Genomic DNA, 22,339 nt, shown 5'->3' with positions numbered 1-22,339 from the left:
AACCGTGATACATTTGTATGCGACCCTTTAAGAGCCGTCTACAATGGAGAGTTGTAGGCCGTAATAGTAAGAAAGTGACCAATCACAGGCAAAGTACAGAAGAATAATCGATTGTGATTTGTCAATTTCTTACTGTTACGGCCTACAACTCTCCATTGTAGACGACCCTTAAAATTACTTAAGACCGTAATACGTAGCCGTAAGAAAAGTGACCAATCAGAATGTATATTAAGTTGCCATCACTTTTTCGGATGTAAATTTCTTATTGGTTAATTTTCTTAGGCTGCGTTTGGGGAGTGCGTTATCAGCACTGTTGCATCATTCTATCTTTATTGCTCATTAGATGTAAAACAAAGATAGAATGACGCAATAACATTGATAGCGTGCTCTCCGAACGCAGCCTTAGGTTACGCTTACGGTCTGAAGTAATTTTATGTGTGATGGCCTTTACTATCGCCGCTCGCTCGCGTTCATTGTCGTGAGGAAACAATCTAGACCGTCTTCCGCCGTCGGATCGAAGTCTGCGCAGGCGCTGTCGATTTTGCTTTAATTAATCAAAAAAAATATCGCGTGGTTTCGCTAACATTTCTCGCACGTTCATGTGTACAAACATACATATTCATATTTTCTTCTGTTTACGCTCAAGAAAATCCATGCAACTGATCCGCTGACGCATTGCACGATGACGCAAAACGAAAACGCGCATCGAGTTCAGTTTTCCTTATTCCACGTGCGCTCGCTCGTCATATGCTGCCCCTGCGCACATGTAACGCGTCCAAAAACGACAAGATGGCGGTCGAACGCGATCACCGGCTGTCTCCTCTCAATCGTACAGATTTTCGCAGATTTTGAGAAATGTAAAACATTTGCTGTGTACCTCCTATATAAGTATATTAGGTCCACGTTGATAGGAAAATAAGCAATAGAGTTTTCGAAATAAATACTCGCACGCATTGCACGCGCGAGATAAGTAAGACAAATAACCTATATGTAATTTTTTTTTTATTTTTAGAATTGAGGATGAGAAATCTAACCAATCATCACAAGTTTACATATATATATAATCTATATATATATGTATATGCAAGTAGCTGCTCGTGCTTCTACGGAAATCGTCGGTGCTTTACGGGATCGTCGGTGGCGCCACTGGCGTATGGCACTGGTGCAGCGGAGCGGAGCGAGGGGATGAGAAACACGGAGCGAAACGATCAGTCGTCGTAAGTAGCGGTGTGCGCGAATCTTGCCAACGGGGTCTGATTGTCGTCGATGTTGCATCCAAGCGAAACGCGTCTGTCACGCGTTCCCGTTCGTTGTCAGCAAGCAACATCCAATAGTGCATCTCGCGTACACGCGTACAGAAACATGATCGGTCCGGGAATTCGTCGCTGTTACGTGGTTACGCGGTCGTGTTGTCGGGTCAAGTAATCACGTAGCCCGATGTTAGTGCCCTTCTGACGCGAGGGATCGGATTTAAAGAGCGGTGCGTACGCGCGTACGAGCCAGCCGCTGAACAAGCGTGTCTCCCGAGTGAGTGTCACGGGATCCCGAACAACAATTGTCGTTTCGCAGTACGCGAGAGGAGAGAATAGAAGAGGTTCGTCGTCGCGCCCAAAACACACAAGACATGGAACGCGCGGAGAACGACTTCGAGTTCACGGTGCCGCCAGAAGCACCGGTGTTCGAGCCCACTAACGACGAGTTTCTAGACCCTCTGGCTTACATCGCGAAGATACGCCCGATCGCCGAGCAGTCCGGCATCTGCAAGATCAAACCACCGCCTGTGAGTAAGAGAAGTTCGAGCGGAAGTGCGACCGGATATACGCGGCCCTTTATTCTTTGCGATCTTATCGATATTGCGTTGTCTCTCCTTGTTGTCATCGTCAGCATTGTCGTCGTTTGCGAGAAAAAGAACAATAAGATCGATCCTTTTTTTCTCACGCGTTATGACGTTAAGGGCAACGTACACGGTGTGCGCTGCGAGAGAACCAGGAGAGAGAGAGAGAGAGGGAATTGTGCATCCTCGAGCGCGCCGACCTCGTTTTCAGGACGATGCATTAGAACGAGGTTCTCGCCTATGACGACGACGACGACGACGACGACGACGACGACGACGACGACGACGACGACGATGAGGACGAAAAGAGAGGAAGGAGAAGGAACAAAAAATTAAGATCCCCGCGTGAATCCCTACGAGAGCGTTCGATGCAGACCGCGGTGAATGTGCACACACGCGTATATATTCGCACGTTCGTTTTTTCTACGCAGTGTGTCTCCATATTTTCTTCATCTGTGCGAAATAACGACTGGCACGCGCGGCGACAACGACGACGTTTCCGTTCGGGACGTTCGTCGAAGAAACGCGAGACAACCCAAAAGGCGAGAAAACCGGGAAAAAATAGAATCTCAGACCCCCGTGAAAAACGCCATGGAACAAAAACCACTGGATCTAAAGAAGGCTAGAATGAAAGAGAGAGAGAGAGAGAGAGAGAGAGAAAAAGAAAAAGGAGAGAAAAACTGACGAGAGTAGACGTAACGTGCCTGATGCGTTTGGGTTTTAATGGATGTATCTTGAGGCAATGTTTCTCGCGCACGCATCGTTGATGACATTCAATGACAGTGAGCAAATGAAGCTAACAACACTGACGTGCATTCGGGGAAACGCGCGAGAAGGATATAAAATGCGTGCGCGACGCGCGAACGTTATGTGTAACTTCATGTTTAACGATATTACGCGACGAGACCCGCCATGTAAAATGGCCGAGACAATAAACGCCGTCACCTCGTGGAAGCGAGCAGCGAGTGATTACGAAATCGCAGGGACATCGGATGAGAAAAAAGTAGAGAAACACGCTCGGCCGTTTTCGTGATATTTTTTTCTTTTTTTTTTTTTTTTTTTTTCGCGATTTTTTTTATCGGCACGGATTCCGTTATCGCCGCAGCGACGAAACGCGCGCATTACTTCCGTGAATAACCGAGCGAAACCTTTTTTTTCGTCTCGCGTCCGGTAAGTTCCGTCCTCACCTCGTGAGGACGTCAGTTCTTCGAAAACGCCGCTTCCGCGCGCGATCTCACGAAGTAGAGCGTTTTTTCGTTTTTGTTTGTTTGTTTTTTTTTTTTTTTTTTGACATCGCGAGGGAATCTCCGCGCACGATTCGAAAACGCCGCTTCCGCGCGCGATCTCACGAAGTAGAGCGTTTTTTCGTTTTTGTTTGTTTTTTTTTTTTTTTTTTTTGACATCGCGAGGGAATCTCCGCGCACGATTCGCACACGTGACATAATTCTTTTTCCGCTCTGTGTTGTCACCTTTCACTCGGACTCACAGAGGAACTTCCCTCCGAAACGGAGAGCTCTCCTCTATCTTGTGTACATTTTGGACCTTCGCGATCGCGCGAGGATAACTTCTCGTTATCTTTTCGCACACCTTGTGCGCGAAGGGAACGAGATTGTTCCTTCGCAAAAATGGCCTCACGATTCATCCGTCACACAAATCCGTCTCGTCGATTTTACGCCATCATTAGAAACGATTTGCCTCCATCTTGTTTCTGTCTGTATGAAAAGAGAAAAATAATTCCGGTGATGATGATGAAAATCGCGTTTTCCACCTGACGCCGTGCGAATCGCCGCGATCGTATCGCTTGTTTTCGAGCTGATTTTCACGATCTGCGTGATTGACGGATAACGACGTGGGTATTAAATTTGTGTGGCGTGAAAATAGTTTTTTCACGGGAAAAGAGACACGCGATTTTTTACAACACGCTGTTAACGAATTGTAAATCTTTAATGACGTAGTTTCGTTAAAAATAGTTTTTATCCGCTTGGGTGTGACGTTTTCCAACATTTAAAATCTTGTCAGATATTCATGTTTATCAAAACAAGTTTAAAAAAAAAAAAAAAAAATTCCCAAATCTCTCTCTCTCTCTCTGGTCAGTAAAATTTGCATTTATCGATTTTAGACTCTACGCTTTTCGCAACGAAGTCCCGATTTGTTTAGTACAACCGACTTCGTAAAGATTGCGTACGCGGTAAATAATAAAGTCGCATCGAAGATGAAACGCGCGCGATTACGTTTGCGTCGTTCGTTTACGAAGTGTCCGAAGAGAGTATCAAAGCGCCATCAAACTCTCTCGGGTAATTATTGATTTTTACTTGCACGCGGGCCAATCGATACTTAAATTATGTCGGTGACATTGTCCTCGTGATGATTACTGTTCGCGTCTCCTTTGATGTTCGAAAGATGACTGGGTTTTTGTTCTTCTAAACACATATTTTCTGCACAAAACGTACATCATATTATTTCGTAATTTTCACATTCCGTTTGCGGATTAATTTTAGAATATTATTCACACTTTTTTTCACTGTCAATCGTGATATTTATCAAACGTTATCTTATCTGATATTGCATGTGTATGAGAACACGTTTGATATTGAAGAAATCTCGAAGATTTGCTTTTGTTTATTGGTTTTAATAAACGTGCGCAGGAGTGTGTGATGTGTGAAATTTTCGAGGAAGGTGTACCGATGTTAAACTGTTCTCTTTTGAGGCAATCAGCGTAAATTGGTGTTTATCAGTGCTCGTCGAAACAGGAAAACGCGCGCGCATTCCCAAAATACAATATGTATGGAAATAATGGAAATACACATTTTGTTTGTTCGCGCAACAATTGACACTCGTTTGATCGATTCTTAATTACATGTGTTTCTCAGTTATTAACACGTGCTCTCTCTCTCTCTCTCTCTCTTTTTTTACAAGAAGATGACTCATATGCGAACCCATACATGCACGAACGAATCAATGTCCGCTGCGCGTTCGTGGGAACCAATATATATTGCGTACACACGAGAAGAAAAGCGAACGAGGTGAAATGCGGCGAACCTTCGCTTCGAAATCAACGAAGTGCAGCCGCTTGAAGTGCGAGAGGAACTTCATTGTAACTTTCGCGGCGCGTGCTGAATTATCGAAAGTCGTTCGTTATCATTCACATCGCGGGTTTTTTCGATGTGGAATTGACGAGGGGGGAAGGGGGCGCTTGTAAAATCAACATTTATTGATGACGTCATGTTCTAACAAGTTTCGGCACTTCCGAACGGTGTATATCTGGGTACATATTCGATCGCAAATCGAAAGTGTATTTCGCCTGAAAGAAATTTGAGATATCGCAGTCTTACATTTTTTTTTTTTTTTTATGTGTAACAAAAATATACATTAACACAAACTGCCGGACATAATTTTGAGTTGTATTGCGTGCGCACACAAGTGTGTATGTGTGTGTCCTAATGTGCGTTTGATTGTAAAGTAAGTTCAGAAAAGAACATGGGTAGAGCGTCCCACAAGAGACATTGATGTATAAATCAAGAAACTAAATTTAGACAAGAGTAGATCTCATACGATTTACTTCCCATTGCTTTATTTTTATCTCCGATACGTGCTTATTTCGCGAAAACATTGAGTTTCACGAAATATTCGATTGTTGTCCGAGCGTCGCCATGTTGGATTGAAAAAAAAAAAATTTGGACGCCGAAAATCAAAAAACGCACATACGGAAAACGCGCACACGCGTGTTGTGCGCTCCTCACCGCGCGAGCGAGTCCGCGGTAATATTTCGCTCTGATCGGTATCTTCCCCTTCTTCGAGTTGTATGCTACACTTTGATGCACAACGTTCAGACACACAACGGGATAGTCTCGATGAAGACCTCTAGACTCAGCTTTCTAGAGAGTTGATATTTTCCATGAGGACGCCGCGCCATTGCGGAAGTTGTCACAGAGAGAGAGAGAGAAAGAGAAGGAAGCGTCATGGACACAACAGGACTCGTAAAACGACGACACTTGAAAACAACATGGCTCTAATGCCGCGACATTGAGTGTAAAACAAACGTTAAACTTAGAAAATGCCTACTGCAAAATTATATTTTGCATTGTTATGATATTGCTAGTATTGTTGAGTTACGAGATTCAGGTCGATATTAATTATATTGCAAGAATATGAAAATAACTTGCAAAACTGATACGCGCTTTTTAAATTGCGTTCGTTCATTATCGTGTCTAATAGTTAGACACAGTTTGTATCGTTTTATCTTTTTTTATCTTTGCTTTTGTTTCGCGATAAGAAATCGAGTTCAAGAAATTGTATATATATATGTGTGTGTGTATATATATATATATATATTGAGCGAAAATGTCTGAAATAAAAAAAAAATATGCAAAATCTGTTAAGCAATTTTGTATTTTATAAGAGAGTCAAGTTCCGCGGTTTTGTTATCTCACTTTTTTCCAAGTTCAATCAACTTTCGCGGACGATATTACGACGTTACGTAAGGAGGAGATCCGCGGAACCTTTATCGATTTTCCTGCGTCTCGCTGTTTTATCGTGCAGTAAAGATACTTTACTATATCAATGTATACACGTTAAAAAATGTTAATTAAATTGATGTGTCATTATGCGACTCGCATTTGTGCGATATCGATTAATAATACACGCCTAAAAATATCTATATAAGAGAATCCGTATCTTGTTAACAATACGAAGACTTGCAAGTCTAAAATCCGTTACGAATAAAGCCGCAATTCTAACAATCGAATAAGTAAGGTGCTGTTAGTTTTTGTTTTTGTTTTTTGTTTTTTGTTTTTTAAGACACTAGAGAGAAAAACGAACGCGACGATTGTGCCCGTTGCATGTTTTACGTGACGTTTTGCATTGCATCTCGGCAAAGTGGTATATTAATTATTTATTGTTGCGTGTACTCACAAAGTGAAACATCGAATAACGGTTCGGTACATCAAGGATATCAATTACGGCCGATATTTCCTTCCGAATGTAGTCCGATAATAACGAGACAAGATACGAAAGGAAAGAAATTTTGTTGGAATTATTATCCTCTTTTCCTTACGCTATCGCAATAAAGTAAGGGCCACGTATACTAGCTCGCGTCTCTAGTTTGCGACCCTAAGTAGCACTGGATGTCCAGCTCGGTGAATAAATGATGAGTTTCGTCATGTGCTCGACCGTTTCAGTCGAGTTTGAAATTGAAGGACTTTATTTTTTGTTCCAGTGCTTCGCAACATCAGGAAATATTTTTTTTTTTTTTTTTTTGGCCGAAATAAGATTCCTCAAAACGTTTTGCGAGATGATATTTCTCTACGCAAGATATTTCATTTTTCTTTGCAGAATTGGCAGCCACCTTTCGCCGTGGACGTGGACAAGTTCAAATTCGTTCCGCGAATACAACGGCTAAACGAATTAGAAGCCAAAACGAGGATTAAACTCAATTTTTTAGACCAAATTGCAAAATTTTGGGAACTGCAAGGTTCATCCTTGAAGATTCCGCTTGTGGAACGGAAGGCTCTGGATTTGTATTCGTTGCATAAAATAGTTACCGAGGAAGGTCAGTTCTATTTATAACTTTTATTTCTATTCGTCGGTTTCGTGTGATTGCATCGTGATCGTATCACGATAATAATTCCTTGTTTTTTTTTTTTTATTGCCTTCAGGCGGTATAGATACGGTAACGAAGGAAAGAAGATGGGCAAAAATCGCCAACAAATTGGGTTACCCGTCCGGACGAAGCGTGGGCAGTATATTGAAAGGACACTACGAGAGAATTTTATATCCTTTTGACGTCTTCAGACAAGGAAAAGCATTGTCAGATATTGTAAGTCAAAGTTCAACAAGCAAAAATATTTACGTAAAAGAAAATCAGTAATTGTGTAATTAGTCGTTATAAATATAAAAAAATTATGCATTACAAATTTATATTGTATATTTCTTTGTGTTGTATTATATTAATATTATATTTCATGTCTTTTTTATATATTATTTTAAATATAGTATATATATGTTTTATTTATAGAAAATTGAACCAGAATCCGAAGAAAAAAATGAGAAAAAAGATCGCGATTACAAACCTCACGGTATAATATCGCGGCAACAGATCAAACCTCCGAACGAGAAATTCTCACGACGATCCAAGCGATTTTCTGGACAAGAAGAGAAGCAGGATGTGTCGATTAAAGACGAGTGCAAGGAGGAGTGCGATTCGGACAATGAGTGCAAGGAGAAGATAAAAATTAAGCATTTTAATGACACGGATAAGAGTAAGGAACTCAAGAAATTACAGTTTTACGGCCCAGGTCCCAAAATGGCCGGTTTTAATACCAAAGAGGCGAAGAAATCTAACAAAACGCGCGGTTTAAAGCTTGTTTACGAATTCGATCCGGTAAGTGCGTTTTTTTCACGTTGAATGCATATTATAATTGCACAATAAATATAGTATAGTTTTTTTTTAATGTTATTTATATTTTTCTTCTTTCTCTCTTGTTTTAGTTAGCGAAATATATTTGTCACAATTGCGGGAGAGGCGACAATGAGGAGAACATGTTACTCTGCGACGGTTGCGACGACAGTTATCACACTTTTTGCCTTATGCCACCATTGACGGAAATACCGAAGGGCGATTGGCGGTGTCCTAAGTGCGTCGCTGAAGAGGTCTCGAAGCCAATGGAGGCGTTCGGCTTCGAACAAGCGCAGAGAGAATACACATTACAGCAATTCGGAGAAATGGCTGATCAATTCAAAAGCGATTATTTCAATATGCCAGTACATGTAAGTTTTTGTAGCTGTGTTGTATTAAACATCTATATATTAAACAATTAAAACATTCATTTTTTTTTCTTTATCGTAATCGTAATTTTATTTTTGATATTTAATAATTCTCTCGTAGATGGTCCCGACGTCTTTGGTGGAAAAAGAATTTTGGCGAATAGTATCGTCCATCGACGAAGACGTAACTGTCGAATATGGCGCCGATTTGCATACAATGGATCACGGGTCTGGATTCCCGACGAAAACTAGCGTTAACTTATTCACTTGCGATCAAGAATACGCCGAATCGTCGTGGAATCTGAATAATTTGCCGATATTGCGCGGCAGCGTTCTGGGTCACATTAACGCCGATATAAGCGGCATGAAAGTTCCCTGGATGTACGTCGGTATGTGCTTCGCAACATTCTGCTGGCACAACGAAGATCACTGGAGCTATTCCATCAATTATCTGCACTGGGGCGAGCCGAAGACGTGGTACGGAGTCCCAGGCTCTCAGGCGGAACGTTTCGAACAGTCCATGAAATCCGCCGCGCCAGAACTATTTCACAGTCAGCCTGATCTGTTGCATCAACTTGTTACTATCATGAATCCTAATATACTAACGAATGAAGGTAGGTACATTATACGTTAATTGACGTCTCATGGACTAGGGATATCACAAGCAGTAAAAAAAAACAACTTTTGAAGATATGTATATTTCTTGTACAATAGCCAGTGAATAAAATTGAGAAGCTTAATTTAAGTAAACTTAAGAAAAAATAAAAATGAAAATGTATGCGCATTGTTATCAGCATCGGCTGTTATTGGTTTTGTATATTTTGTTTTTCGTTCAATTAATTTAAAACATATAAGTTCTTCGCGCGACGGCGAAATTGACCGCCATCACCGAGTACGGCGATCTATCAATCTTCTATCTCAACTTGCCGCACCGAAGAGTGAGAGGAATACATCTATACTTACGTACAGCAAACAAAACCAAAACATTTCATGTCGATTTTGTTTTGTTCTTTAATAACAGACAAATAAACATCAATGTGTGTCAATAAGTCATAGCAACGGGCTGGGTGTTGCGCGTTTGTACGTGTTTCGTTACAGTTGTCATTTGTATGCCATGATGATTTGTACAGAGATAATTTCGCAATCTGCCACTATAATGGCCATTTGTAACGAAAGGGTTAAAAATATTGCACGATTATAAAATAGTTTCGATCTACAGTGTTGATTTACTCCGATAATTGTTTCGTAGGCGTACCAGTGTTCAGAACTGATCAGCACGCAGGCGAGTTTGTTGTAACATTTCCGAGAGCGTATCACGCAGGTTTCAATCAGGGTTATAATTTTGCGGAAGCTGTCAATTTCGCACCTGCGGATTGGGTATGTAAATTTGTTTTAATTTAAATTCGATCACTTTTTTTTTATACTTGGTCTCTGTTAACAAATTATCTCGAAATTTAATTCGTATCGATTAACTTTTGCATAAACACAGTTGTCAGAATGTTTAAGTATGTAATTGAAATTCCACGCGACTGTGTAGTTGAGAAATAAGACGAATTATATTAGATATATAATTTTTTTTATTTAGCTCAAATATGATTGTTTTTTTTTTTATTTAGCTAAAAATCGGACGAGAGTGCATCACGCATTATTCAAATTTGAGAAGATTCTGTGTGTTTTCCCACGATGAGCTAGTTTGTAAAATGTCTCTGGATCCAAACCTATTAGATATTGGAGTAGCAACAGCTACTTATTACGACATGCTGCAGATGGTAGAGGATGAGAAAAAACTACGGAAAAATCTGCTAGATTGGGTGAGTTTACGTGAGATTAGTAATTTTTTTTGTTTTTTTGTTTTAATACTCTGGTGTGCATGACTATAATTATAAATATCATTCGAAAATGTTTCTCGCTGGTTTGAGCTGAAATGTTCACGAAACGTCGGTATAAAAATGACACACACAGTTCAAACCTAAAAAAAAAAAAACATCTTCGAATGTTAATACAAATGTTAATACACACGCAGCATCAAATAAAAAAAAAAAAGTATCAAATCATAAAAAAATATCTTTTTAATTTAATCTACATTGCACTTATTTATAATATCATATTCTCGTATAAATATATATATCAGTATCACTGTTTATGAGTATTTTAAGCATTTGATTTAATCTAAAAATGAATGAGTGTTTTATATACTGAGTTAAACATGGCCGCTCCGATTTGTTCCAAGTTTTATTTATCACATCACGTGTAATCTATATTTGCATATTACTTGTTTTCGCGCTGTGAATCAATGATTGTGCTTAATGCGGGTTACAAATACGGTCTTGTTTCCAATACAGTGAAGAGAATATCTCTAACATTTGAGCAACTGATAATATCTCTGCTCCAACGGGAGGTCAACTTATTCAGGCCAAGTAGTACATTGGGATGCCAACGCTGCGCGCTTACGTTCACACTCACACACACACACGCACACACATACACACAATACGAGGCAGGCGCGCGGTAAAATCTCTCTCTCATGCATTACTCGCGACTCGCGACCGTTCTAGACGTGTTTGAGCTGGCGGAATCGCGCCATTCACGTTTACAAGTCGTCAGTACCGCCACGTACTTTCGCTCTTTTTCGATTTTATTGAGTCTGTTGATCTTCGTTATTGTTGTTATTGTTCGCGATCGTCATTGAAAATAGCCGTCGTGGCTGTCGGCTTGCCTTGACCGGCCGATGATTATTCGTTCGGCGAATTAGATTATGTAACTTGCTTACATATTAAAAGGTGAGTACGGGAGGTTATGTTTTCGAAATCTCTCGATATGATGCTAAACGCGCAGTTTTTTCAGCCCTCGCTGCTATTTCGCAGGATTTTTTTCTACGGACGATCGCGTTCGCGCGGGAAACACTCGCGGCGTTTTCGTCGCGTTGCTCGCGCGATGGACCCGCCAAATCTCGCCATACGCGTCGCCCTTGATTAATCCACAGATGGATACATGTGTGCCCAGTGAGATGCACTTTTGCATGCGATATTGTACTTTTTCGCGTTATTTTCTGTGCGTGAATCTCGCGTTGAAGGTTTTAAGTGACAATGAGGTCCGCAGAGATTTGTTGTGTTTTTAAGTCTGAAAAATCTGTTCTGCTCAACAGGGTGTAACAAAAGCAGTACGCGAATACTTCGAGCTTCTACCGGACGATGAGAGACAGTGCGAAGCGTGTAAGACCACCTGTTTCCTCAGTGCGGTTACATGTTCGTGTCACAGCTCACAGTTGGTTTGTCTAAGACATTTTTCTGACCTGTGCGACTGTCCACCAGAAAAGCATACTCTGCGATACAGATATACATTGGATGAATTGCCCACCATGTTGCAAAAGTTGAAACTTAAGGCTGAGTCGTTTGACTCGTGGGTGACCAAAGTGAAGGAAGCAATGGACCCTAAAAGCGATAAAATTGAATTGAGCGAACTGAAGGAATTGCTGAACGAGGCGGAAAACAAAAAGTTTCCTGACAGTGAATTGCTCACTGCTCTGACAACTGCTGTGCAGGATGCTGAGAAGTGTGCCAGTGTTGCGCAACAGCTCTTAAATAACAAGCAACGTACCAGGTTGGAAGAATTTATAAAGCTCTTATTTGCATATAAATGTTCTGTACATGTACATAATTTTATTTGATTGTTTATAACTCTGTTACATAGGACTAGGCATACAGTTGATACCAAGTACAAACTGACAGTAGAAGAATTGACACTTTTCTACAAGGAAATAACCAATCTCTGCTGTGAGCTTAAAGAATCGGACGGTGTAAAGTTCATACTCGATCAAGTATTACAGTTCCAAAAGGATGCGGAAGAATTGGATTCCAAAGAAGAAAATTGTGACATCGAGAAACTTGAGAAGTGTATCGATTTTGGTGATTCTATCTGCATTGAACTTCCTGAACTAGTACGATTGAAACAGGTATGTATAATCACAATAACAAGTAAAATAGTTTTGTATTGTTAAAATATAAATACAGACATTAATTGAAGAATTTTTAATTTTTCCAGAGATTGACACAAATACAGTGGCTGGAAGAAGTGAAGTCTCTTCAGGACGATCCTAAATCCGTCAGTCGGGAAGAATTAGCGAAATTAATCGATAAAGGCATAACAATACCACCTCATTTTAGTATCGAGGACACTCTGACGAAATTACACGCGTTAACAAAAGAGATCGATGAATGGGAAGAAAAAACTACGGCGTTCTTGCAAAGCAAGTCTAAACGCACAATCGCGGAAGTGGAGGAGTTTATTAAAGAGGCAAATAAAGTTCAGGCGTATCTACCGAGTTTGGACAATCTCGAGGATGTGTTGAGCAAAGCGAAAAACTGGACAAATATGGTGGAAGAAGCAACGAAGGAAAACAATTTACCTTTTTACGATACTTTGGACGATATGATAAGGAAAGGCAAGAACATCCCGTTGCAATTAGACGCCCTCGCGCAACTGGAAACCACTTTGTCGCAGGCAAAAGCGTGGAAAGAGAAGACGGCAAAGACATTCCTTAGAAAGAACTCGCGATACACGTTGATGGAAGTGCTGTCGCCGCGAATTGGCGTTGGCGTGCAAGCGATGAAGACCAAAAAGAACAACAAAGGCGACGAGAGCGTGGGAGCCGTTTATGTCTGTGATACTAAATTGGACGAGTCCAGTGATCAGGCAGACGTGGTAGCTGCTTTTAGAGTGGCGCAGCAACGCGAGATGGATGCGATGAGAAGTTTGAGAGAGAGAAACCTGCTGAAAATGAAAGCGGAAGAAGATTCGAAATACTGTCATTGTAAGCAACCGAGATACGGCATTATGTTTCAATGTGAGCTCTGCAAAGACTGGTTTCACAGTAAGTAAATATAGTACCACGACGTTTCAAAGTACAGCAAGAAAGATGTTTGTTAACGTTTAATTGTCTGATTATTTTGCAGCAAACTGTGTACCCTTGTCTAAGATGTTCAACAAAGGTAAATCACCAGCGCCGAAGGACATGAGATTTTTGTGTCAGAATTGTCTGCGTTCACGTCGACCTCGCCTGGAAACGATACTAGCCCTCTTACTGAATCTCCATGAAATCCCGATCCGGTTGCCGGAAGGCATAGCATTGCAATGCTTAACAGAACGAGCGATGAATTGGCAGGTAAGCGTATTCATCATTCATAACGCGCTGTGACTTTATGAATAAACCATGTCTTTTCAGCTTGTCAAACGTTATTAACATATCTTAATTTTAGGCTCGAGTGAAGACATTATTTGAAACTCAAGAGGTAGACACGATAAACAAGAAACTCAACATGATGTCGCAAAAGTTGGTAGAAGCGGCGGCAAGGGAAAAGACGGAGAAAATCATTAGCAGCGAGTTGAAGAAAGTAGCGAATAATTCCGAATTGCAGCAACGAGTGCAAAACATCGCGTCTGCCAGTGGAGCACATTCGGATGATAGCGCGCTCAGTGCTGCCGTGAGTGTCAAAGGTTACATTATAAATAGTCATGATTCATATATGAATATTTAAAAATATTAACAATACTCGCATTTTTTGTTTAGGATGAAGACGACGATATTATTGACGCTGAACCGTCATGTAGTACTTTCAACAGTAATGAGCATGCATATTCATACAGTAAGTTAATTTTTTTTTATTGTAATAGACGATGTATTAAACGACTATGTTTAAAGGTTATTTTGTACTCAGAAAAAATAAATAAATTGTCTCATCGCATTGAATTGTTTCAGTCTCGAAGGTTCGGCGGAAAACTCAATCGAGTGACGGCGAATCGTTGAGTATGTTGTCGCAAAGCGCGAGATCGCGTTTGGAGGAATTGATGATGGAGGGCGATCTTTTGGAGATCGAACTGGAAGAGACGCAAAAGATCTGGCGTATCTTGAGTTACATGAACAACAATCAGAACACAATGCGGAAATACAAGTCGCTGGAAGAGATTCAGACGAACACCACTCAGGAAGTGAAAGACGTCAAGAAACGTGGTAGGAAGAGAAAATCGGAGGAGTTGGAATTATTGAAGAAACCTGTGAAGAAGATCGAAGAGAAGAATACCGTGATAAAGCGCAGCAAGAGCAATCCGGCCGCCAAGGAGAAGAGGCAGAGCAATTCGCCTGTCCCCGTTAAGCGCGGACCTCGAAAGGTATTTGTTTCTTTAATAAACAATGTTACATAAAATGTTTTTAATGAACTTTTAAAATGAAAAATTTCCACTTTGAAATACGATATAAAAATTTAATGACTCTAAAACATAATATTTTAACGGAGATTTAATCGTTGGAAGTAAAACGATGAATTATAAAAAGTTCTCTTTTTTTCGAAACGACTTATAAGAGATGCTCCACTTCGCGGTTTTTTTTTGTGTGAAACAGCTCGTTTTCAATTAAATGCGAATTGCAGGTGAAACGTAAGAGCGAGGGTGAGGAAACACCTAAGAAACGAGGTGGTAATCGCACAAAGAAGACCAAGCAAGAGAGCTCGGACGAAGAAGACGACTGCGCGGCGGAAAACTGCTTACGGCCTAGTGGTAAGAACGACATTGCTGAAATGTCTCTAACGTGTCTTAATACGTTAAATTCTGTGTATCCTACAGAAAGATCTATAATTATAATTTCTGTCGTCCCTACAATTTCCACGAGTTCTACGTAGACACTTACTACAGAAGGACAATTTTTAGTGATATTATATGCATATACAAATGTTGTTCTTCATATACATATATAACTCAATAATATATCACAGTATATAATAAAAGCAATGTTCATAATAAATATATATATCTGTGATTGTGTACATAAGTTTTTTTCAATCACATAATGTCGTTATATATATATGTACAAATTATTTTTGCACATTTTTGATAATACTTTGATTACACCCGCAGTTATTGTTTTGTTTTTACTAGAACTTTTTCTTTTTGCATTGTTTTTATGTAAGTATTATTTCGTTTTGTGTTATTCAGGTAAAGAAGTTGATTGGGTTCAGTGCGACGGTGGCTGCGAAGGTTGGTTCCATATGCACTGTGTCGGATTGGATCGCACTGATATCGCGGAAGAAGACGATTATATATGTAGCAACTGTAAAGACGCCGATCAAAGTGCATCGGTAAGAAAAAAAGTGTCCGGGAAAACATAAAATTTCATGCGCACATACCGTTCGCTCCTGTTCTTTTTTTTTTTTTTTGTTTTTTTTTTGTTTTTTTTTGTTTTTTGTAATTTTATAAGTCTATTTCAGATTGCGTACGTATGATTATTCGTCGTGTGTATATTGAAGAGTCGCGCACATTTTACATTTTATTTAGAGATACGAGTTGCATGTCAGCGATATATGTAAATGTACACGTGCACGGATCGTATTGTATTTTGTTCGTCCCACATTTTTATTTCATATATATCTCTATGTTCATTAAACGGCCGTTGCCGATTAGACACTGGATCATTTTAGACCAACTTTTGTTTTTTGTTTTTTCATTAAACAATAGTAGTCGTGATCCATGTCAGATCTGGTTGAGAGTGATTGAGGTTGTTTGGATGCACTTCTTTCCCTTTCTCAGCCTCAGGGAAACCACGGCGGCACCAGCGACACGGAAGCGGACGTCTAGAAAAAAAACATCACTCTTCCTAGGATCTACTTCGTACTAAAGTACTTCTTGTCGTCCGTTACTCCCACACGAGGCCTTGGGGCGTTTGCGATAATTGCGACTCTCTCAATCTTTTTGCAAAGTCTCGCGATACGAAGTTAACGTTAAAATATCTCTCAACTACTGTTATCTACTACCGGCGTTACAGATCACACCATTTATCATTCGATTACAATTTACAAACACATAAATGCGCGTGCGTGCGCCGCGCAACTCGACAATGTCAAGTATTATATATAGTGAGGTCAAAAAATTACATTATACACATCAATGCAAACACGTACACCATGGTGAACGCGAAGATTTGTCTTTCTTAGAATATTAGTAACGCACCGCTAGTCAGTCAACTAGTTGCAATTTACAAATGTTGCACAATGCACAATATATTTGCGAAGATAATTTAAGATCATTTTCTTTGTGCTTCCACACACACAACATGCATATGCTCGTTATTATCCGATGTATCCGTGATTGTACGAAAAAGAAAAAAAAACAACCAAGCGTCTCTGTTTTCTCTTGTTCGAAATGACTGCGGAATTATTTTACTTTTACGTGCGTATCTCCTTTCGTTGAATTGTTTTGTTTTCCCCATCTCTTTTTTTTACAAGAAGAAAAAAAAACAACCGATAATTTCATATAATTTTGCTGATAATATGAACGAATCACGGATGAACCGTGATACGACGCTCTCCTTGATCTTGTTAATTGATCAAAGAAAAATATTTTTGTTTGCGTAGTTTTTATACGTATTATATCTCGCGCTTCTCACCGTGAAATGTCAATCGATACGATCTGTAACAACAAGTTACCTTACCTTGACTCTGTGTAAGAACAAGATTTTGACCGCAGCAAGCATTGCGAGTCACAGTAATATATCGGGCGAAATAAGAGAAACGACACAACAAATATATACTTCTTCACCCATATACTTGTGTGAGCGCAGTGATAAAATAAAACCGAAACTCTTATCGTTCCAAAGTATCGTGTCGTTATGTTGTACGATGATACCGTCGTGGACCTTTTGTATCGGTTTTTACATTTCTGAGGCGCACAAACGCGACAAGCAAGGATTTTTCCTTTGTGCCGAGCGGTAAATGTACAGAATAGAGACTGAGAGATTGCGTGTATCATGAGTAGAATATACATATATAAATATGTTATAGGATATAGTAGAATTATATTACCGAGAGGTCTGGAGAGCTAAGCAAACTATAGTTTGTATAAAATAAAAAGAAAACGTTTAACACAACAAGCAGATGAATAGCATATCTACTCTGCCTTCCCGAAACAGTAATCTATAAATAGTGCACACATTGTGGTCGATGTAATTCCGCACCCAGAGGCTATCGTTTGCGTTCACGTTTCCTTGTACTTTTTCCAATGTTTTTCGTTATCATATCGTTTTTCTTTCGTCATCGCATATATATATACATATTCGAAAAATTAATATAGTTTTTAACTATAGGTAATACTACTATAATTTTATCTATTTTAATTATATAATTTTCTACAATAGTAATACATTATATTTTCTTACTTGTCTTGACGTAGGTAGATAGGTAAAACGCGCACGCGTGTGCGCGGCGCATATTTCTTTCATGTAAATATTTTTCACAGAACGACTATGTGCGCATCGTTAAATAATTTTCCGTTTATATTTCGGTTTTCCTTATCATATATCACATTTATTGAATAAAAACAATACAAAATAAAATGTAAGAATTAAAAATAAAAACGATAGTTTTTTTTTTGTTTTAAATTGTTTGTTCCTAGTAGTATTTCCAAGTAAGAGATTAAAATTAAGATGTTGAGCAGTTAAATTTTTTTTAAAGATTACATGTGTGACACAATAAGTTATGATAAGGATATTAATTTTCGTATTGGAGTAAATAATCGATAAATATAGTAAGTTTTACGCATTGAAGTCGGTAATCGAAGTACAAGATTTACTAATTTTCTTTTTATAACGCATCGAGTTTTCTCGCTCCCCGACACATTTATTATTTTATATGTTACAAAATACGTCTCAAAATTAATATTTTATTTATCAACAAAATATTAATTTTGTAATTTAATCAAGCGTCGTCAATCAACTTCTGTAAATTTCTTTCTGTAAAATTTTAACATCCGTTTCACGTGAAATGTCATTATTTGGAAAAATCGCTTTATACGAAAATGTCCATCCAATGTGAGATGTACGCGGGACGCGCAGAGTGCTTTGTATAAAAGCTGAACAGAATTTTTATTGTAGAATAAGACACGCGCGAATACAAAGCGTATGAAAAGATCTCTGTACAGTTGCTCGTTTAAACAAATGTTATATATATAAAAAAAAAAAAAAAAAAAAAAAAATCCTGAGTTTCTACACGAAGAAATAAAATCGTGAGGGGTGGGAAAGGGGTTGAGAACGCACAGTGTGTTTTAAATATTTGTATAGCGATGTAAAATGCGCGAATTGCCGGACAACCTTGACACTTAATGAATGAGCTCTGTCAATAAAACACGGACAGAATTATAACTGTTAATTATAGCGTAAGAGAAAGAGAGAAAAAGAGACCTGGAAAATTTGATTAACATTGCAAACTTACTGAACGAACTTCGGCCACTTAGTACATTGTCGGCAATGAGATGAATGCTACGTTTCATTTAAAACAGGCTGTGAGACAAAAGAATCGATGTGACACACGTATATTTTTGTACAGAATCAGAAAAGTCCATTGATATCAACAATTTCTTCGATTGTTGTGCCGGACACGACAGGTAATGTTGTGGTGTGTAAAAGTTTTATTAACGACGGGATTTTACAAAAATTGTTGACACACGCATTTTAATTAATGGCGTTGGTTTTTCTTCATTTCAATTCTGTTTTTCTTTCTTTTGCAAAAAAATTTTTTGATTTTCGTGCGAATTGTTTTATCTTTTTTTGCGCGGTTCAAATAATTTGTACTGTCATTAACGCAAACAGAATTGAAAAATCGGTAATCGCCTGGCGTGTCCTACGGAAAACACTTGTATACTTTACGTTATGAATAGAGATACTTGTGCGATGTTGAATTATTTTATCGCACATAACAACACACACACACTCGTTTGGATACACAAAAGGCAAGTGCCTACGTGTTTTTGAGACACGAGCATCGATTTTCTCGTGCACACAACAAACACACAACAATCTCGGCAGCATCACTTCCCTCAGTGTAACACGAGACAGTCGTGCACAAGCGTATTAGCGTATTAGCGTAAATTCCTCGAGATTATTTTAGTCCGTCGACCGATTCTTGAAACACATTTTTACGTAGCTAGTTTTCTAAGGAACATATTTTGCGATACTTTTAACATGTTACACGTGTATATACCACACCACACACATACACACACAACTGTGAAATTTTTTTCTACACACAGAGTGGATGTTAGAAACGATGTTATTGGAGAAAACGGCTCGCATTTTACAGAAGAAAATATTTTCGTGAATTAAGTTCGTCGTTATTCAAGTAGTTTTTTCCTTTCACACTTAGCGTAAGATTTTTATTTAGCGTTTAGATTATTATTATTATTGTTGAAATTTTCACGGCAAGTAAATACTACACGCATTACATTTTCAATGTGACACTCGAAACCTGTTTTCATAAGGGCCTCTTCTGTAGTTTGCTACTGTAATAGTTTACTACTGTACTCTACTCGCTTGCTGTAATTTATTTGAAAATCCGACTAAAACAGATGTATTATTTTCGGCATGTGCTACATGAAGAAACTTGTATAAAGCGTTTCTGTAATTTTCGACCGAGAGTTAAGTGTGTAACGCGGAGATATACGATAGATGTAGCGATATATTCGAGATATATCACTTTGAGAGAACTTTTATTTGCGGCGAGCTCTCTCTCTCCGGGGGTCATTTCGACGATAAGAAAGCGATTTACTTCTTGTTGCATATATTATCATAGATGTATCTAACAATAAAAATCATTTGAACGTCAAAGAAGCCGTTATCGATTATATTCTTGATGATATTATTTCGCGCTTTCGCGATATCGTCCGATTATCGCATTTCTGATAATCGCTTCGTACGCGATCTCTCGATATCCGATACCGCCCTTGTTGCATCCTTATCTCACCCTCGCCGTTCTTCTCCGTCATATTCGCGAAATTAAAAACTACATCAGAAACTACGTTTGTATCAAAACTTGTTCTTTGTGTGTTACAATTTCAGCTCGAAATTTGAATTTTCTCTTTGCGCGAAAGTTTCTCTCTCGCGTTTCATTTTCGAGTTGCCATTATTTTAATATCAACAGAGAGAAGAAAGATTTTCGGGGAAAAAAACTTGGAAAATAATCTCTCGGGAAGATGAAAGCTTCGGGGAATTCAGGACGGGGTTTATCTCTTCTCCCGTTTCTCCCGTGAGGTAACATTATTTAAAAGGGGTCGATGTCCGTATGAAGCGTATTCATGTATGTAACGGGCGGGAGAGATAGAATGTCAATAAAGAAGCAAACGAGGAGCACACCGAAAGCCGAGAGAGAAGAGCGCATATGAATTTCTGGTTCAGCGTGACAACACGCGGCACTTGAAAAAGCGATCTAACGTCTTGTCGAGCGTATTATTTTCACGCAGTACTTATAAAGTAATATAAGATATATCAATTTATATAATATAACACACAAGAGATTAATTAATTACGAATAAAATCCTCAAACATGTTTAATTTGCGAAAAATACAGTGGATTTATTTATTGTTTTTTATTCGTGTTATTTTTTTCGTACTCGTTTAATTGACAAGCGTGCGCGATGATAAATTCACTAATAGATATTTCATTTCGTTACAGCTTAACAAGCCGGAAAACAACGCGGAAATGCGAACTCGGCAATTGCTCGTCGCGTAAACATACCGAGATGCGTATATATCGATATGTATGTATCGTTGAGCAATACGCGTAGACAGACTGGTTTTTTTTTTTTCCAATGACGATACGAATGAGTCAATCTGAATTTTTTTTTGTTTTTTTTGTTTTTTGACCCAGTGTCTCCACTACGCTGTGCTTCACATGTGAAAAATGAATCATCGTCGCACGATCCTACGAAATGCGAGGCAATACCGCGAATTCAAGAGTGTCTGTGATCTCGTCGTGAATGCTTTGTCGTGAATGTTTTATCAGGCAAGTTGTGCACATATATTACAAAATTAATTATAATATATAAATTGATTACTTTGTCAATTTATGTGTGACATATTGAATTTTTACAACTTTTATATCGTTACCGATTCGCTGAATAAAGAGATAAAAATTGAAAAAAACGTTTCTAACGCGTGCGTTGATAAGTGTGTTGTTGATAAATAACGTGCGTTTGCTGATCTTGAGGAAGGTTGACAAGCGGGAGAAGGAAGGTTAAAACGAGTCTTCGCGATGGTCTGAATAGGAACATCCGTTAAGAAGAGCCTTTAGAGTAATGCAACATTATCCGCCCAGGGACCTTTGAAGTGCAATGTGTTTCGAAAGGTACGATGAGATCAACTTGAACGATTTCATTTGTCGTCATATGTGTATGTATCATCGTAGTTTTATTGGCATGTTTCTCTCGAGGCGTCTCAGACGGACGTTGAGTGGAATTCATTAAAAAGTGTCGGTTCTCACACAACAACGTTTGCATTGTTTTCAAATGTATATGTATTATTTTAACGCAATATTAACTATGCGCTTTTAAATGCTTCTGTTTTTCACATTTTTAATTAATGAAAATACGCGCAAAAGACCGCGAATATTTTTATAATCGATTATTTGCTGTCGCGAATAAAGTTTCGAAAATATATGATAAATCACGTACGTATATATATTAAATGCTTCATGCTCGTGTTTGTTCCACTTAAGAACTTACTGTTTGAATATGAAAAGCAGATGAGTCAGTGTTTCGTCGATCGAAGTACATGTTACAATTTGTCAATTATTCGACAACACTCTTTGTGTCCTGACTCTACGTTCGTCACATATTTATTTTACTTATAAACGAAATTTTAAAGTGCGATAATTCATTACAACAGATTTTTTTAACTGATTAATAATCATTGATTAATAATCAATAACAAAA

General features: G+C 38.8%; 1 protein-coding gene across 2 annotated transcripts; it reads left to right on the top strand.

Annotated features, from left to right (window-relative positions):
- The first annotated feature begins 777 nt into the window (after positions 1–777).
- Positions 778–19,163, top strand: LOC109852955 (lysine-specific demethylase 5A). Of its 2 annotated transcripts, none has more exons than XM_020424602.1 (19): positions 778–857; positions 1,013–1,780; positions 7,166–7,382; positions 7,489–7,649; positions 7,848–8,213; positions 8,321–8,599; positions 8,718–9,210; positions 9,846–9,973; positions 10,213–10,407; positions 11,742–12,196; positions 12,287–12,548; positions 12,638–13,466; positions 13,549–13,757; positions 13,852–14,076; positions 14,163–14,238; positions 14,352–14,761; positions 15,019–15,145; positions 15,581–15,723; positions 16,172–19,163. In XM_020424602.1, the coding sequence occupies exons 2-19, from the start codon at positions 1,625–1,627 to the stop codon at positions 16,217–16,219; spliced, it is 4,779 nt and encodes a 1,592-aa protein (XP_020280191.1). In that variant the 5' UTR covers positions 778–857; positions 1,013–1,624; the 3' UTR covers positions 16,220–19,163. The 2 variants fall into 2 exon arrangements, with proteins under 2 accessions (XP_020280191.1, XP_020280192.1); XM_020424603.1 differs by having other exon boundaries at positions 779–857; positions 16,100–19,163.
- The last annotated feature ends 3,176 nt before the right edge of the window (positions 19,164–22,339 follow it).

This window comes from Pseudomyrmex gracilis, unplaced genomic scaffold (assembly GCF_002006095.1).
Source record: "Pseudomyrmex gracilis isolate BER0280 unplaced genomic scaffold, ASM200609v1 scaffold_41, whole genome shotgun sequence".
In the NCBI taxonomy this organism is placed as follows: domain Eukaryota; kingdom Metazoa; phylum Arthropoda; class Insecta; order Hymenoptera; family Formicidae; genus Pseudomyrmex; species Pseudomyrmex gracilis.
This window is presented reverse-complemented; position numbering and strand designations above follow the sequence as displayed.

Excerpts from the sequence above, each read along its gene's own strand:
- LOC109852955 (XM_020424602.1), top strand. The coding sequence starts at position 1,625 with ATGGAACGCGCGGAGAACGACTTCGAGTTCACGGTGCCGCCAGAAGCA. Across the intron at positions 7,650-7,847 it reads GAAAAGCATTGTCAGATATT|AAAATTGAACCAGAATCCGA; the intron begins GTAAGTCAAAGT and ends TTTTATTTATAG. Across the intron at positions 13,758-13,851 it reads AACGAGCGATGAATTGGCAG|GCTCGAGTGAAGACATTATT; the intron begins GTAAGCGTATTC and ends TCTTAATTTTAG.